The sequence below is a fragment of the Anolis sagrei genome, chromosome 9 (genome assembly GCF_037176765.1).
Source record: "Anolis sagrei isolate rAnoSag1 chromosome 9, rAnoSag1.mat, whole genome shotgun sequence".
Classification (NCBI taxonomy): Eukaryota; Metazoa; Chordata; class Lepidosauria; order Squamata; family Dactyloidae; genus Anolis; species Anolis sagrei.
This window is the reverse complement of record NC_090029.1, coordinates 3,648,077-3,667,189: the sequence shown is the minus strand read 5'-3', so window position 1 is coordinate 3,667,189 and position 19,113 is coordinate 3,648,077. Positions and strand designations below refer to the sequence as shown.

At 45.1% G+C, this 19,113-nt stretch overlaps 1 protein-coding gene across 3 annotated transcripts in view; it reads right to left on the bottom strand.

Annotated features, from left to right (window-relative positions):
- The window catches only part of RORA (RAR related orphan receptor A), a 667,113-nt gene that overhangs the window by 138,942 nt on the left and 509,058 nt on the right, over positions 1 to 19,113 (bottom strand). Inside the window, exon 1 of one of the 3 annotated variants that reach the window (XM_067471241.1) lies at positions 18,746 to 18,960. The exons of the other annotated variants lie outside the window; for them this stretch is intronic. Coding sequence (XP_067327342.1) covers positions 18,746 to 18,776 — 31 coding nt within the window. The 5' untranslated portion in view covers positions 18,777 to 18,960. Of the gene's footprint in view, positions 1 to 18,745; positions 18,961 to 19,113 lie in introns of those variants that run through there. 3 annotated transcript variants of the gene reach the window in all.

Below are 19,113 nucleotides of genomic sequence, written 5' to 3'. Positions count from 1 at the left end.
GACTTTTCAGTCAGCAGTCACTTCTTGTGTCAGAGAATTGGTTGTCTGCAAGGACACTGCCCCGGAGACGCACCGGTGTGTTACCATGCTGTGGGAGGCTTCTCTCATGTCACCGCATGGGAAGCTGGAGCTGACAGATGGGAGCTCACCCCGCTCCCTGGATTTGAACCACCGACTTTTCAATCAGCAGTCACTTCTGGTGTCGGAGAATTGGCCATCTGCAAGGACGTTGCCCGGATGTGTTACCATCCTGTGGGAGGCTTCTCTCATGTCCCCGCATGAGAAGCTGAAGCTGACAAATGGGAGCTTACCCCGCTCCCTGGATTTGAACCACCAACCTTTCAGTCAGCAGTCACTTCTGGCGTGAGAGAATTGGCCATTTGCAAGGACGTTGCCCGGATGTGTTACCATCCTGTGGGAAGCTTCTCTCAGGTCCCCGCATGGGGAGCTGAAGCTGACAAATGGGAGCTCACCCCGTTTCCTGGATTTGAACCACCAACCTTTCGCCCAGAAGTAGCTTCTGGAATGAGAGAATTGGCCATCTCCAAGGACATTGCCCAGGGGATGCACGGATGTGTTACCATCCTGTGGGAGGCTTCTCTCATGTCACCACATGGGGAGCTGGAGCTGACAAACGGGAGCTTACCCCACTCTCTGGATTTGAACCACAAACCTTTTGGTTAGCAGTCGCTTCTGGTATGAGAGAATTGGCAGTCTCCAAGGACATTGCCCAGGTGATGCACGGATGTGCTACCATCCTGTGGGAGGCTTCTCTCATGTCACCGCATGGGGAGCTGGAGCTGACAAATGGGAGCTCACCCCACTCCCTGGATTTGAACCACCAACCGTTCGCCCAGAAGTAGCTTCTGGTGTGAGAGAATTGGCCATCTCTAAAGACATTTCCCACAGGATGTACTTCGGTGTTACCATCCTGTGAGAGGCTTCTCTCATGTCACCGCATGGGGAGCTGGAGCTGACATATGGGAGCTCACCCCGCTTCCTGGATGTGAACCACCGACTTTTCAGTCAGCAGTCACTTCTGGTGTCAGAGAATTGGCTTTCTGCAAGGACACCACCCTGGAGACGCACGGGTGTGTTACCATGCTGTGGGAGGCTTCTCTCATGTCCTTGCATGGGGAGCTGGAGCTGACAAATGGGAGCTCACCCCACTCCCTGGATTTGAACCACCAACCGTTCGCCCAGAAGTAGCTTCTGGTGTGAGAGAATTGGCCATCTCTAAAGACATTTCCCACAGGATGTACTTCGGTGTTACCATCCTGTGAGAGGCTTCTCTCATGTCACCGCATGGGGAGCTGGAGCTGACATATGGGAGCTCACCCCGCTTCCTGGATGTGAACCACCGACTTTTCAGTCAGCAGTCACTTCTGGTGTCAGAGAATTGGCTTTCTGCAAGGACACCACCCTGGAGACGCACGGGTGTGTTACCATGCTGTGGGAGGCTTCTCTCATGTCCTTGCATGGGGAGCTGGAGCTGACAAATGGGAGCTCACCCCACTCTCTGGATTTGAACCACAAACCTTTTGGTTAGCAGTCGCTTCTGGTATGAGAGAATTGGCCATCTCCAAGGACATTGCCCAGGTGATGCACGGATGTGTTACCATCCTGTGGGAGGCTTCTCTCATGTCACCGCATGGGAAGCTGGAGCTGACAGATGGGAGCTTACCCCGCTCCCTGGATTTGAACCACTGACTTTTCAATCAGCAGTCATTTCTGGTGTCAGAGAATTGGCTTTCTGCAAGGACACTGCCCTGGAGACGCATGGGTGTGTTACCATCCTGTGGGAGACTTCTCTCAGGTCCCCACATGGGAAGCTGAAGCTGACATATGGGAGCTTACCCCACTTCCTGGATTTGAAACACTGACTTTTCAGTCAGCAGTCACTTCTTGTGTCAGAGAATTGGTTGTCTGCAAGGACACTGCCCCGGAGACGCACGGATGTGTTACCATCCTGTGGGAGGCTTCTCTCAGGTCCTCGCATGGGGAGCTGGAGCTGACAAATGGGAGCTTACCCCGCTCCCTGGATTTGAACCACCAACTTTTCAGTCAGCAGTCGCTTCTGGCACGAGAGAATTGGCCTTCTCCAAGGACACTGCCCAGGTGATGCACAGATGTGTTACCATCCTGTGAAAGGCTTCTCTCAGGTCCCCACATTGGGAACTGGAGCTGACAAATGGGAGCTCACCCCGCTCCCTGGATTTGAACCACTGACTTTTCAGTCAGCAGTCACTTCTGGCGTGAGAGAATTGGCCGTCTGCAAGGACATTGCCCCGGAGATGCACGGATGTGTTACCATGATGTGGGAGGCTTCTCTCATGTCTCCACATGAGAAGCTGGAGCTGACAAATGGGAGCTCACCCCACTTCCTGGATTGGAACCACCAACCTTTCGCCCAGAAGTAGTTTCTGGAATGAAAGAATTGGCTGTTTCCAACAGACCTCACAACCTCTGAGGATGCCTGCCATAGATCCAGGCGAAATGTCAGGAGAGAATGCTTCTAGACCAGAAAACTCACAGCAACCCAGTGATTCCGGCCAGGAAAGCTGGAATCACGATGGAAAGTGGCTTGAACCAGGATGTTTAAAAGCCGGCCTCTTCCTTGTTGTCTCTATAAGTGAGGGTTGTGTAAGAACGACAATGAAACCATCCCTTAAGCTAATTACACCTTTCCATACAACAAAACAATCCGCAGAGACAAAAGTAAGCTCAGCCAAACGCAAGCAGAACTCAATTAGCACTGCGCACCATTGTAAACAAGCAACATGTGCACATAATCATTTTTATGCGCTCCACTCTTCAGGGTTAAACCCCTGAAGGTCGCAGGTTCGAATCCAGGGATGAGCTCCCTCTATCAGCTCCAGCTCCTCATGCGGGGACATGAGAGAAGCCTCCCACAAGGATGGTCAAAACATCAAAACATCCGGGCAATGTCCCCTGGGCAACGTCCTTGCAGACAGCCCATTCTCTCACACCAGAGGTGACTTGCTTCAAGTTGCTTCTGACACGACAAAAAAATAAAACTGACAGCTTTAAAAAACACTAGTGTCCAATTCCATATCTTTAGTTGCAAAATGCAAACAGTATGATGTCATGGTGAGAAAAATACTTTTCTACACAAGGTTGTTGTGAGTTGTCCGGGCTATGTGGCCATGTTCTAGAAGCATTCTCTCCTGACGTTTCGTCTGCATCTATGGTAGGCATCCTTAGAGGTGGCAAGGTCCTGGTCTCACAACGGCAGGAGAGAATGCTTCTGGAACATGGCCTGGGAAACAAGGAGTCCCCGGTGGCGCAGTGGGTTAAACCCCTGTGCCGGCAGGAAGCGACTTGCAGTTTCTCAAGTCGCTTCTGACACGACAAAAAAATAAAACTGACAGCTTTAAAAAACACTAGCATCCAATTCTGTATCTTTAGTTGCAAAATGCAAATGGTATGATGTCATGGTGATAAAAATACTTTTCTACACAAGGTTGTTGTGAGTTGTCCGGGCTATGTGGCCATGTTCTAGAAGCATTCTCTCCTGACGTTTCGTCTGCATCTATGGTAGGCATCCTTAGAGGTGGCAAGGTCCTGGTCTCACAACGACAGGAGAGAATGCTTCTGGAACATGGCCATACAGCCTGGGAAACAGAGAGTTCCTGGTGGCGCAGTGGGTTGAACCCTTTGCTGGCAGGAAGCGACTTGCAGTTTCTCAAGTCTCTTCTGACACGACAAAAAAATAAAACTGACAGCTTTAAAAAACACTAGCGTCCAATTCCGTATCTTTAGTTGCAAAATGCAAACAGTATGATGTCATGGTGAGAAAAATACTTATCTACACAAGGTTCTTGTGAGTTTTCCGGGCTATGTGGCCATGTTCCAGAAGCATTCTCTCCTGACGTTTCGCCTGCATCTATGGTAGGCATCCTCAGAGGTTGCAAGGTCCTGCTCTCACAACGACAGGAGAGAATGCTTCTGGAACATGGCCATACATCCTGGAAAACAAGGAGTCCCCGGTGGCGCAGTGGGTTCAACCCCTGTGCCGGCAGGAAGCGACTTGCTGTTTCTCAAGTCTCTTCTGACACGACAAAAAAATAAAACTGACAGCTTTAAAAAAAGACTGGGTTCTGAATGTTGACAATGCCCATTTTCCACAGTTCTCTGGTCCCTAAACTGACACCCAAACTGGGAACAGAGGGGCCAGGAAGGCAGTTCCATCTTGCCTCCAGTGTCATCAGTTGGAAGACCCCCCCCCCAGCACCAACCACTGCTTGATGGGCATTGACCTTGAGTTTGGGAGATGTAGTTCACCTAAATGCAGAGAGCACTGCGGACTCAAACCATGATGGATCTCAACCAAACTTGGCACAAATATTCCATATGCCCAAATATGAACACAGATGGAGTTTGGGGGAAACAGACCTTGACATTTTGGGAGTTGTAGTTACTGAGATTTATAGTTCACCTACAATCAAAGAGCATTCTGAACCCCAGCAATGATGGAATTCAACCAAACTTGGTACACAGAACACCCATGACCAACAAAAAACACTAGAAGGGTTTGGTGGGCATTGACCTTGAGTTTGGGAGAAATAGACCTTGACATTTGAGAGTTGTAGTTGCTGGGATTTATAGTTCACCTACAATCACAGAGCATTCTGAACTCCATAAACGATGGAATTCAACCAAACGTGGCACACAAAACATCCATGACCAACATAAAACACTAGAAGGGTTTGGTGTGCATTGACCTTGAGTTTGGGAGTTGTAGTTCACCCACATCCGGAGATGACTGTGGACTCAAATAATGATGGATCTGGATCAAACTTGGCACAAATATTCCATATGACCAAATATGAGCACAGATGGAGTTTGGGGGGAAATAGACATTGACATTTGGGAGTTGTAGTTACTGGGATTTATAGTTCACCTACAATCACAGAGCATTCTGAACCCCACCAACGATAGAACTGGGCCAAACCTCCCACACAGAACTCCCATGTGAGCCACAGCAATGCGTGGCAGGGGACGGCTAGTAATACAATACAATATAATATAATATAATATCACAACAACCCAATGACATGTGAGCCACAGCAATGCGCGGCAGGGGATGGCTAGTAATATAATATAATATAATATAATATAATATAATATAATATCACAACAACCCAATGACATGTGAGCCACAGCAATGCGTGGCAGGGGACGGCTAGTAATATAATATAATATAATATAATATAATATAATATAATATAATATAATATCACAACAACCCAATGACATGTGAGCCACAGCAATGCGTGGCAGGGGACGGCTAGTAATATAATATAATATAATATAATATAATATAATATAATATAATATAATATAATATAATATCACAACAACCCAATGACATGTGAGCCACAGCAATGCGTGGCAGGGGACGGCTAGTAATATAATATAATATAATATAATATAATATAATATAATATCACAACAACCCAATGACATGTGAGCCACAGCAATGCGTGGCAGGGGACGGCTAGTAATATAATATAATATAATATAATATAATATAATATAATATAATATCACAACAACCCAATGACATGTGAGCCACAGCAATGCGTGGCAGGGGACGGCTAGTAATATAATATAATATAATATAATATAATATAATATAATATAATATAATATCACAACAACCCAATGACATGTGAGCCACAGCAATGCGTGGCAGGGGACGGCTAGTAATATAATATAATATAATATAATATAATATAATATAATATAATATAATATAATATAATATCACAACAACCCAATGACATGTGAGCCACAGCAATGCGTGGCAGGGGACGGCTAGTAATATAATATAATATAATATAATATAATATAATATAATATAATATAATATCACAACAACCCAATGACATGTGAGCCACAGCAATGCGTGGCAGGGGACGGCTAGTAATATAATATAATATAATATAATATAATATAATATAATATAATATAATATAATATCACAACAACCCAATGACATGTGAGCCACAGCAATGCGTGGCAGCGGACCTCTCATGACTCACGTTACGTCCTGGTGTTGTTTGGAAAAATTTGGAGATGGATGATGGGACTTGCAGTACCTTTGCTCACTTCCTGAGACCACTGAGACCCTCGCCAATGACTAATCAAGACTAAACTTGGCACATGGAGCTCCAATGACCCACTCTACATCCTGCTACAGTTTGGAGGAGGACAGACCATGGATGATGGGACTTCAAGTACCTCCACTCCCTTCCAAAGATTGCTGCAACCCTCTTCTAATGACCAATCAAGACCAAACTTGGCACATAGATCCCCCATGATCCACTCTACATTCTGCTGCTGTTTGAAAGAGGATGGACTTTGGATGATGGGACTTGCAGTACCTTCACTCACTTACTGAAACCCCTCCGACCCTCATCCAATGACTGATAAAGACCAAATTTGGCACACAGAGCCCCCATTACCCACTCCTTCACTCACTTCCTGAAAATAATGCAGCCGTTATCCAAAGACCAATAAAGACCAAACTTGGCATACAGAACCAACAAAACCAACTTTCTCTAATAACCCGGGCAACGCTGGGTCCCCAAGCTAGTAATATAATATAATATAATATCACAACAACCCAACGACATGTGAGCCACAGCAATGCGTGGCAGGGGCGGCTAGTAATATAATATAATATAATATAATATAATATAATATATAATATCACAACTCACAACAACCCAATGATTCCGACCGCTAAAGCTTTCGACAATACACATTTCGATCAAGGTTTCACATTCGGTCACTCTGCTGTTTTTGTTGTTTTCCAACCCTGTGTACGAATTTGCAAAATGACTTCATTGTGCAGCACAAAAGCTAATTGAAAACATGCCATCGAAAGTTTGAGATCTCTTGCTCAGGCACCAAAAATGCAAAACTTCCCTTGCGTGTCCTCCAAACCAAGGCCATTAAGGACAGGCACCAAGGAGGATGCCGAAACGTCGAAATTTCCATGATTCCACCAAGCGCTCTTTTTGGCGCCTCTCGAAAAGCAGATCCTCTTTGGAAACGGGCCGTTTTGGGCTCTTCCAGCATTGTGTAGCCAAGCAACCGAGACTTTTTGCAAGCCTTTCACCAGACGGAAGGAATTACATCTCCAAAGTTTGGACAGATTTTGTTCATTTTCATGGTTTCCTCGTTTCTGATGAAATTGTCCACATGCTTGTGGATTTCAATGGCTTCTCTGTGTCTGACATGGTGGTTGTGAGAGTGGTCCAGCATTTCTGTCTTCTCCAATAATCTGCTTTGTCCAGGTTGGTTCATGAGGTGCCAACCATGAAAATGAACAAAATCTGGCTACCAGTATTTGAAAAAAACTCTAAAATTACAACAGCACGACAACAGAGAGGAAACAAACAAGGACATCTAATCACCTCTCAACAAAAGATTGCCCCAGGCACTGCCAGGACATCAAATGCTAATCAAGGTTGTCAGTTGAAACATTCACACCTAGCTCCAACAGAAAAGTGTCCTTTGTCTCACCCTGGTCATTCCACAGATATATAAACCCTTTTTCCTAGTTCCAACAGACCTCGCAACCTCTGAGGATGCTTGCCATAGATGCAGGCAAAACGTCAGGAGAAAATGCCTCGAGAACATGGCCATATAGAATCATAGAATCAAAGTTGGAAGAGACCTCCTGGGCCATCCAGTCCAACCCCATTCTGCCAAGAAGCAGGAATATTGCATTCAAATCACCCCTGACAGATGGCCATCCAGCCTCTGCTTAAAAGCTTCCAAAGAAGGAGCCTCTACCACACTCCCGGGCAGAGAGTTCCACTGCTGAACGGCTCTCACAGTCAGGAAGTTCTTCCTCATGTTCAGATGGAATCTCCTCTCTTGTAGTTTGAAGCCATTGTTCCGCGTCCTAGTCTCCAAGGAAGCAGAAAACAAGCTTGCTCCCTCCTCCTCCCTGTGGCTTCCTCTCACATATTTATACATGGCTATCATATCTCCTCTCAGCCTTCTCTTCTTCAGGCTAAACATGCCCAGTTCCCTAAGCCGCTCCTCATAGGGCTTGTTCTCCAGACCCTTGATCATTTGAGTCGCCCTCCTCTGGACACATTCCAACTCAAGGTCAATTCCATATAGCCTGGAAAACCTACAACAACCCAGTGATTCCGGCCATGAAAGCCTTTGATAATACATTATTATTATTATTATTATTATTATTATTATTATTACTTATATATCTGTGGACATCTAATCACCTCTCAACAAAAGATTGCCCCAGGCACTGCCAGGACATCAAAAGCTAATCAAGGTGGTCAGTTGAAACATTCACACCTAGCTCCAACAGGCAAGAGTCCTTTGTCCCACCCTGGTCATTCCACAGATATATAAACCCTTTTTCCTAGTTCCAACAGACCTCACAACCTCTGAGGATGCTTGCCATAGATGCAGGCAAAACGTCAGGAGAAAATGCCTCTAGAACATGGCCATATAGCCTGGAAAAACCTACAACAACCCAGTGATTCCGGCCATGAAAACCTTTGATAATACATTATTATTATTACTATTATTATTATTATTATTTATATATATATATATCTGTGGACATCTAATCACCTCTCAACAAAAGTTTGCTCCAGGCACTGTGAGGCCATCAAATGCTAATCAAGGTGGTCAGTTGAAACATTCACACCTAGCTCCAACAGAAAGGAGTCCTTTGTCCCACCCTGGTCATTCCACAGATATATAAACCCTTTTTCCTAGTTCCAACAGACCTCACTACCCCTGAGGATGCTTACCATAGATGCAGGCAAAACGTCAGGAGAAAATGCCTCTAGAACATGGCCATATAGCCTGGAAAACCTACAACAACCCAGTGATTCCGGCCATGAAAGCCTTTGATAATACATTATTATTATTATTATTATTATTATTATTACTTATATATCTGTGGACATCTAATCACCTATCAACAAAAGATTGCCCCAGGCACTGCCAGGACATCAAATGCTAATCAAGGTGGTCAGTTGAAACATTCACACCTAGTTCCAGCAGACAAGAGTTCTTTGTCCCACCCTGGTCATTCCACAGATATATAAACCCTTTTTCCTAGTTCCAACAGACCTCCCAACCTCTGAGGATGCTTGCCATAGATGCAGGCGAAACGTCAGGAGAGAATGCCTCTAGAACATGGCTATATAGCCCGAAAAAAACGTACAACAACCCAGTGATTCCGGCCACAAAAGCCTTTGACAATACAAGGTGGTCATTTGAAACATTCACCCCTAGCTCCAGCAGACAAGAGTCCTTTGTCCCACCCTGGTCATTCCACAGATATATAAACCCTTTTTCCTAGTTCCAACAGACCTCACTACCTCTGAGGATGCTTGCCATAGATGCAGGCGAAACGTCAGGAGAGAATGCTTCGGGAACATGGCCAGACAGCCCGGAAAACTCACAGCAACCCTTCCACAATAGGGTTGTTGTAGGTGTTTTCGGGCTATATGGCCATGTTCTAGAGGCATTTTCTCCTGATGTTTTGCCTGCATCTATGGCAAGCATCCTAAGAGGTAGTGAGGTCTGTTGGAACTAGGAAAATGACCAAGGAATGACCAAGGTGGGACAAAGGACTCTTGTCTGCTGGAGCTAGGTGTGAATGTTTCAACTGACCACCTTGATTAGCATTTGATGGCCTGGCAGTGCCTGGGGCAATCTTTTGTTGAGAGGTGATTAGATGTCCTTGTTTGTTTCCTCTCTGTTGTTGTGTTGTTGTAATTTTAGAGTTTTTTTTAATACTGGTAGCCAGATTTTGTTCATTTTCATGGTTTCCTCCTTTGTGTTGCAATTGTCCACATGCTTGTGGATTTCAATGGCTTCTCTGTGTAGTCTGACCTGGTGGTTGTTGGTGTGGTCCAGCATTTCTGTGTTCTCAAATAATCTGCTGTATCCAGGTTGGTTCATCAGGTGCTCTGCTATGGCTGACCATGAAAAAACTCTAAAATTACAAAAGCAGGACAACAGAGAGGAAACAACCAAGGACATCGAATCACCTCTCAACAAAAGATTGCCCCAGGCCCTGCCAGGCCATCAAATGCTAATCAAGGCTAGAACACGATCATCTGGGGAGGCCCTGCTCTCTGTCCTGCCTGCATCACAGGCATGCTTGGCGGGGATGAGAGACAGGGCCTTCTCAGTGGTGGCCCCTCAGTTGTGGAGTCAGATCGGCCCCATCTCTGCTGCCGTTTCGGAGGAAAGTGAAGACCTGGCTGTTCGAACAAGTATTTGATTAAACAGTGTAACTGAACATAGGAATACGGAATAATGTATGATGAGACTGGATTCTGATTTTACTCTTGAGGCGCTAACGATTGTTATACGGATGTTTAATGATTTATGTTACAATTGTTTTTAATTGCCCTATACTTGTCTCGTGATGTTTTGTATTGATGTTGTTCACCGCTTTGAGTCAGCTGCGGGCTGAGAAAAGCGGTATCAAAATAAAGTAAATAAATAAATAAGGTGGTCAGTTGAAACATTCCCACCTAGCTCCAAGAGACAAGAGTCCTTTGTCCCACCCTGGTCATTCCACAGATATATAAACCCCTTTTTCCTAGTTCCAACAGACCTCACTACCTTGGAGGATGCTTGCCATAGATGCAGGCGAAACGTCAGGAGAGAATGCCTCTAGAACATGGCCATATAGCCCGAAAAAACCTACAACAACCCAGTGATTCCGGCCATGAAAGCCTTCGACAATACCTTCCGCAATACACTGAAATGGAGGTGATACAAATCAGACTATTGTTATTGTTATCATGTCATTGCTACTATAATTTTCAAAGAAGTTTCAATGTTTACATTGGAAAGTGCTTATTGCACTTTCAAAGGTTGCATATTGATAGGAGCCCCTGGTGGCGCAGTGGGTTAATGCACTGAGCTCCTGAGCTTGTTGATCGAAAGGTCGCAGATTCGATTCCGGGGAGCGGCATGAGCTACTGCTGTCAGCCCTAGCTTCTGCCAACCTAGCAGTTCGAAAACATGCAAATGTGAGTAGATCAATAGGTACCGCTCCGGCTGGAAGGTAACGGCGCTCCATGCAGTCATGCCGGCTAGATGACCTTGGAGGTGTCTACGGACAACGCTGGCTCTTCGGTTTAGAAATGGAGATGAGCACCACACCCCAGAGTCGGACATGACTGGACTTAATGTCAGGGGACTACCTTTACCCTTTTATTTATATTAATTGATATCATGGCTGGTACAATTTATTTATTTATTTATTTATTTATTATTCGAACTTCTATGCGGCCACTCCCCTGGGGCTCAGAGCGGCTTACAAGAATGGCTAAAATCTAACACAATTTGAAAACAATTTTAAAACAGCAATATCAAACATTAAAAGCCTGTCGAAACAGGTATGCCTGACATGCCCTGCGGAAAGCTAATAGGTCCCGCAAGGCACGGACTTCATGTGGCAGAGTGTTCCAGAGTGATGGTGCCACTGCTGTGAAGGCTCTGCGTCTGGTTGCTGTTAGACGCAAGGTCTTGACACTGGGGACTTCCAATAGATCTTGGTCCTCAGAACGGAGGGATCTCTGGGGTTGGGAGGGGGTGAGGCGGTCCCTCAGGTACATCGGCCCCAGACCATGCAAGGTCTTCAAGGTGAGTTCCATCCCTTTGAAAGTGATCCGGTGCTCAATTGGTAGTAAGATTGGTGTTATGTGGCATCTCATCGGAATTCCCGCAATAAGCCGAGCAGCTGCATTTTGTACCAACTTGAGCTTCCGGATCACCGCCAGAGGAAGGCCAATGTAGAGGGCGTTACAGTAGTCCAGTCTTGAGATGACCGTGGCCTGGATCACCGTAGCCAGGTCGTCCCTGGACAGGGAGGGGGCCAGCCGTCTAGCCTGCCGCAGGTGGAAGAAGGCAGTTCTGCTCACGGCGGAGACCTGGGCCTCCATCGTCCGCAGATGTACACACTATCTAACACTATCTATCTAACTGTGCTAAGACACAAAAGAGACATGAACAAGAAGTGGAAAAAGGGAGAAATCACTAAAGAAGAATTCAAACAAATAGCCAACACCTGTAGGGAAAAGGTCCGCAAGGCTAAAGCACAAAATGAGCTCAGGCTTGCCAGGGACATTAAAAACAACAAAAAGGACTCCCAGACTCTTGACCAACGAGGACGGGCGTAGCGCCTCGCCATCCAGGGTAGGCAGCTGGATGTCCCCACTGCCCGGTCAACCCAGCCATAGGATCTCCGTCTTTGCCGGGTTCACCCTCAACCTGCTGGCACGCAGCCATCCAGTCACGGCCTTGAGGCACTGAGGGAAACAATCGGGTACAGAGTCCGGTCAGACTTCCATCTTCAACATAAACTGAGTGTCATCAGCGTACTGGTCACACTCCAGCCCAAAACTTCGGACCAGCTGAGCAAGTGGTCGCATAGAGATGTTAAACAACAGAGGGGAGAGAATGGCTCCCAGAGGAACCCCACAAGAGAGAGAGAGGGGACTGCTCCACTCGCCGTCCACGGTTGTGAAGGAAGGAGGGGAGCCAGTTCAAAGCTCTCCCCTTGACTCGAGCAACAGCAATGCGGTGGGTCAAAAGGTTGTGGTCGGACTGGAAGGGATCTAGTCCAACAAACAATTCAATCCATGGGACTCTTTGGATGCCGCAGAGCGCCATGGCTACTCAGTTCTTGTGGGTTTTTTCGGGCTATATGGCCATGTTCTAGAGGCATTTCTCCTGACGTTTCGCCTGCATCTATGGCAAGCATCCTCAGAGGTGAGGTCACCTCAGCTCTGAGGATGCTTGCCATAGATGCAGGCGAAACGTCAGGAGAAATGCCTCTAGAACATGGCCATATAGCCCGAAAAAACCCACAAGAATTGAGTGATTCCAGCCATGAAAGCCTTCGACAATACATTGAACATCTCTACGGGGAGAAACTGTGCCATGGCTACTGTCGTGTCTCCTTTGCTGGGCCAAGGATCGTCCCACGGAGGCTACTTCGGCTTTCAATACACCAATGCGCTCGGCTAATAAATAATTCAGTGCCGTTCCCAAAGCTTAGCTCCTTCAAATTGATCTCCCAAAGAATGTGCAGATCCCGGGAATGCTTTGTTCGTCAGGCAAACATCATCCCCAAGATCAGAAACCCAGGACCTAGAGACGGTACCACACCACTCCGCACATCTTACTTACTACGTATCCGCTCAGTATTGGCACAAAGTGTATGGTTCGCAAAGAGAGAGTCTCAAAGTCTTGCAGAGAAGGGCTAGTCTGGGCACGGGCAAGCTTCAGCCCTCTGGGTGTTTTGGACTTCAACTCCCACCATTCCTGACAGCCTACTATTATAAACAAGCAACATATGCACATAATAATAATAATATAATATAATTATTATATTATATTATTATTATTTATTTATTTATAATATAATTAATATTATTAATATATTATTATTATTAACATTTCTATCAAGGTTCCCCGGTGACGCAGTGGGTTAAACCCCTGTGCTGGCAGGACTGAAGACCGAGAGGTCGCAGATTCGAATCCGGTCGCAGATTCGAATCCGGGGAGAGCACGGATGAGCTCCCTCTGTCAGCTCCAGCTCCCCATGCGGGGGCATGAGAGAAGCCTCACACAAGGATGGTAAAAACATCAAAAAACAATGTCCCTTGGGCAATGTCCTTCCAGACGGCCAATTCTCTCACACCAGAAGAGACTTGCAGTTTCTCAGCGGGGTGAGCTCCCATCTGTCAGCTCCAGCTTCTCATATGGGAACATGAGAGAAGCCTCCCACAGGATGATAACACATCTGGGCATCCCCTGAGCAACGTCCTTGCAGACGGCCAATTCTCTCACACCGGAAGAGACTTGCAGTTTCTCAGCGGGGCGAGCTCCCATCTGTCAGCTCCAGCTTCTCATGCGGGGACATGAGAGAAGCCTCCCACAGGATGATAACACATCTGGGCGTCCCCTGAGCAACGTCCTTGCAGACGGCCAATTCTCTCACACCAGAAGAGACTTGCAGTTTCTCAGCGGGGCGAGCTCCCATCTGTCAGCTCCAGCTTCTCATGCGGGGACATGAGAGAAGCCTCCCACAGGATGGTAACACATCTGGGCGCCCCCTGAGCAACGTCCTTGCAGACGGCCAATTCTCTCACACCAGAAGAGACTTGCAGTTTCTCAGCGGGGTGAGCTCCCATCTGTCAGCTCCAGCTTCTCATGCGGGGACTTGAGAGAAGCCTCCCACAGGATGATAACACATCTGGGCGTCCCCTGAGCAACGTCCTTGCAGACGGCCAATTCTCTCACACCAGAAGCGACTTGCAGTTTCTCAAGTCGCTCCTGACACGACAAAACAAACAAACAAACAAACAAAAAACAAAAAACAAAACCCAAACTTTGCAATTTTTGTCATTTTCCAAGCCTGCGTATGAATTTGCAAAACAACTTCATGGCGCAGCACGAGGGCTAATTGAAAACATGACCTCACTACCTCTGAGGATGCTTGCCATAGATGCAGGCGAAACGTCAGGAGAGAATGCCACTAGACCATGGCCATATGGCCCGAAAAAACTACAACAACCCAGTGATTCCGGCCATGAAAGCCTTCGACAATACAATGCCGTCGAAAGTTTGAGATCTCTTGCTCCGACTGTTCGGAATGGTAGGAGTTGAAGTCCAAAACACCTGGAGAGCGGCATGATCGGTTCGGGAAAAAGGCAGCAGGAGAGCGGGATGCTCTGTTTGCGAGGTGTGCAAGGGGGTAAAGTCCAGCTGGCTGCCTCCAGTCACAACTGGATTAGTGGGGCACAAGAACCGGGGAAGCCAGCCTGGCGGAGGATAATACTAATAATACTAATAATACTAATAATACTAATAATACTAATACTAATACCACTACTACTACTAATAATAATAATACATCACACAGTCCTAGAAGCTTGGGAAGTGTTCGACTTGTGATTTTGTGATATGAAATTCAGCATAGAGATCTCGTTTGCTGTGACATACTATATTTTTGTGTCAGAACAACAACAACAACAACAACAACAACAATAATAATACATCACACAGTCCTAGACGCTTGGGAAGTGTTCGACTTGTGATTTTGTGATATGAAATCCAGCATAGAGATCTCGTTTGCTATGACATACTGTATTTTTGTGTCAGAACAACAACAACAACAACAACAACAACAACAATAATAATACATCATACAGTCCTAGACGCTTGGGAAGTGTTCGACTTGTGATTTTGTGATATGAAATCCAGCATAGAGATCTCGTTTGCTGTGACATACTGTATTTTTGTGTCAGAACAACAACAACAACAACAACAATACATCACACAGTCCTAGACGCTTGGGAAGTGTTCGACTTGTGATTTTGTGATATGAAATCCAGCATAGAGATCTCATTTGCTGTGACATACTGTATTTTTGTGTCAGAACAATAACAACAACAACAACAACAATAATACATCACACAGTCCTAGACGCTTGGGAAGTGTTCGACTTGTGATTTTGTGATATGAAATCCAGCATAGAGATCTCGTTTGCTGTGACATACTGTATTTTTGTGTCAGAACAACAACAACAACAACAATAATAATAATACATCACACAGTCCTAGACGCTTGGGAAGTGTTCGACTTGTGATTTTGTGATATGAAATCCAGCATAGAGATCTCGTTTGTTGTGACGTACTGTATTTTTGTGTCAGAACAACAACAACAACAACAACAACAATAATAATACATCACACAGTCCTAGATGCTTGGGAAGTGTTCGACTTGTGATTTTGTGATATGAAATCCAGCATAGAGATCTCGTTTGCTGTGACATACTGTATTTTTGTGTCAGAACAACAACAACAACAACAACAATAATACATCACACAGTCCTAGACGCTTGGGAAGTGTTCGACTTGTGATTTTGTGATATGAAATCCAGCACAGAGATATCGTTTGCTGTGACATACTGTGCTTTTGTGTCAATAATAACAACAACTGGAAAAGCCGACACGATATGAGGATTTGAAGATCGAGCTGCAAAGACTCTGGCACAAGATAGTCAAGGTGGTCCCAGTGGTGATCGGCACACTGGGTGCAGTGCCTCAAGACCTTGGCATGCACTTAAAAACAATCAGCGCTGACAAAATTACCACCTGCCAGCTGCAGAAGGCCACCTTACTGGGATTTGCACGCATTATTCGGTGATACATCACACAGTCCTAGAAACTTGGGAAGTGTCCGACGTGTGATCCAATAAAACAGCCAGTAGACTGTCTACTGTGGATTGTTCTTGTTGTGTTTCTAATAATAATAATAATAATAATAATAATAATAGTCCTAGACACTTGGGAAGTGTATGACGTGTGATCCAATACAACGGCCAACAGAGTGTCTGCTGTGGACTCATCTTGTGATAATAATAATAATAATAATAATAATAATAATAATAATAAGTTTGAATAATTGAATAATAATAATAATAATGATAGTAATAATAAACATCACACAGTCCTAGACACTTGGGAAGTGTCCGACGTGGGATCCAATACAACAGCCAGCAGAGTGTCTGCTGTGGACTCATCTTGTTGTGTTAATAATAATAATAATAATAATAATAATGATGATGATGTTTGAATAATTGAATAATAATAATAATAATAATAATAATAATAATAATAATAAAAAACACAGTCCTAGACACTTGGGAAGTGTCCGATGTGGGATCCAATACAACAGCCAGCAGAGTGTCTGCTGTGGACTCATCTTGTTATGTTTCTAATAATAATAATAATAATAATAATAATAATAATAATAATAAACACAACACAGTCCTAGACACTTGGGAAGTGTCTGACATGTGATCCAATACAACAACCAGCAGAGTGTCTGCTGTGGACTCATCTTGTTGTGTTGCAAATAATAATAATAATAATAATAATAATAATAATAATAAGCATCACACAGTCCTAGACACTTGGGAAGTGTCCGACGTGTGATCCAATACAACAGCTAGAAGAGTGTCTGCTGTGGACTCATCTTGCGGTGTTGCAAATAATAATAATAATAATAATAAGAAGAAGAAGAAGAAGAAGAAGAAGTTTGAATAATTGAATAATAATAATAAACATCACACAATACAACATCCAATACAACATCCAGCAGAGTGTGTCTGCTGTGGACTCATCTTGTTGTGTTTCTAATAATAATTGCAAACTGTGCCAACAAAGAGAAAAAAATAGGACATGTGCAAAGAAGCCAGAATGGATGTCCAAAGAACTTCTAACTGTGCTAAAACACAAAAGAGACATGCACAAGAAGTGGAAAAGGGGAGAAATCACCAAAGAAGAATTCAAACAAATAGCCAACACCTGTAGGGAAAAGGTCCGCAAGGCTAAAGCACAAAACGAGCTCAGAGTGTCTGCTGTGGACTCATCTTGTTGTGTTTCAGATAATAATAATAATAATAATAATAATAATAATAAACTTTATTTATACCCTGCCACCATCTCCCCAAGGGGACTCGGTGTGGCTTACACGAGGCCAAGCCCAACAACACAGCAATACAAACAAGCATAATACAACTTGGGCCCCTCAAGGTCTTTTGGACTCCAACTCCCACCATCCATAAGAGTTGGGAATGGTGGGAATTGAAGTCCAAAACACCTGGAGGGCCCAGGCGGTCGCTCGGAGAGGTTGGGTCCAGAAAAGGAGAGGAAGGGGAGATAAAGTCCCCGCACTTGCCGTCCCTTCTCTAGCCACATTGGATGGAGTAAGAGACCCTTGGAGAGGGTTTTGTGGTTTCCGAAAGGGGCAAAACTCCTGATTTATTTCCCCATCTGGGAAATGAAGCTATCAAATCTATTCTTACTTGAGGTAATCCTTCCAAGAGTTATGAAAAGCCATTGTTCAAGAGCAGAGATTAGAATACATGGTGTGGGAAAGAAACAAAGTCTCTGGGTGTTGGGGAAAAAACAGAGGGGAGTCCAAAGTGATGGATGCTTGCCGTAGATGGAGGCGAAACGTCAGGAGAAAATGCCACTAGAACATGGCCATATAACCCGACAAAAATCTACAGGCATTCAACTCAGGGGAGTCCAAAATGATGGATGCTTGCCATAGATGGAGGCGAAATGTCAGGAGAAAATGCCTCTAGAACATGGCCATAGAGCCCGACAAAAATCTACGGGGATTCAACTAAGAGGAGTCCAAAATGATAGATGCTTGCCGTAGATGGAGGCGAAACGTCAGGAGAAAATGCCTTTAGAACATGGCCATATAACCCAACAAAAATCTACGGGGATTCAACTAAGAGGAGTCCAAAATGATGGATGCTTGCCGTAGATGGAGGCGAAACGTCAGGAGAAAATGCCTTTAGAACATGGCCATATAACCCAACAAAAATCTACGGGGATTCAACTAAGAGGAGTCCAAAATGATGGATGCTTGCCGTAGATGGAGGCGAAATGTCAGGAGAAAATGCTTCTAGAACATGGCCATAGAGCCCGACAAAAATCTACGGGGATTCAACTAAGAGGAGTCCAAAATGATGGATGCTTGCCGTAGATGGAGGCGAAACGTCAGGAGAAAATGCCACTAGAACATGGCCATAGAGCCCGAAAAAAATCTACGACAACCCAGTCCAAAATGTGTACGTTGGTGGAAAAAAAGGGGGATGAGACCCCAGACTCACCTTTCATCGCTGCGATCACCAAACACATCATTCGTCGGGGGTGTGGGGGGTGGGCAGCTGAGCGGAGAGAGGGAAGGAAGGAAAGGAGAGATAGAGAGAGAGAAAGAGAAGGAAAGAAGAAATCAAGGAAGGGAGGAAAGAAGGGATTAAATAAGGAAGGAATTGAGGAAGGAAGGAATCGAGAAAGGAAAGAAGGAAGGAATCAAGGAAGGAAAGAAAGGAGGAATTGAGTAAGGACGGAGTCGAGGAAGGAAAGAAGGAAGGAAGGAATTGAGGAAGGAAAGAAGGGAGGAATCGAGGAAGGAAAGAGTCAAGGAAGCAAAGAAGGAAGGAATTAAGGAAGGAAAGAAGGAAGGAAGGAATTGAGG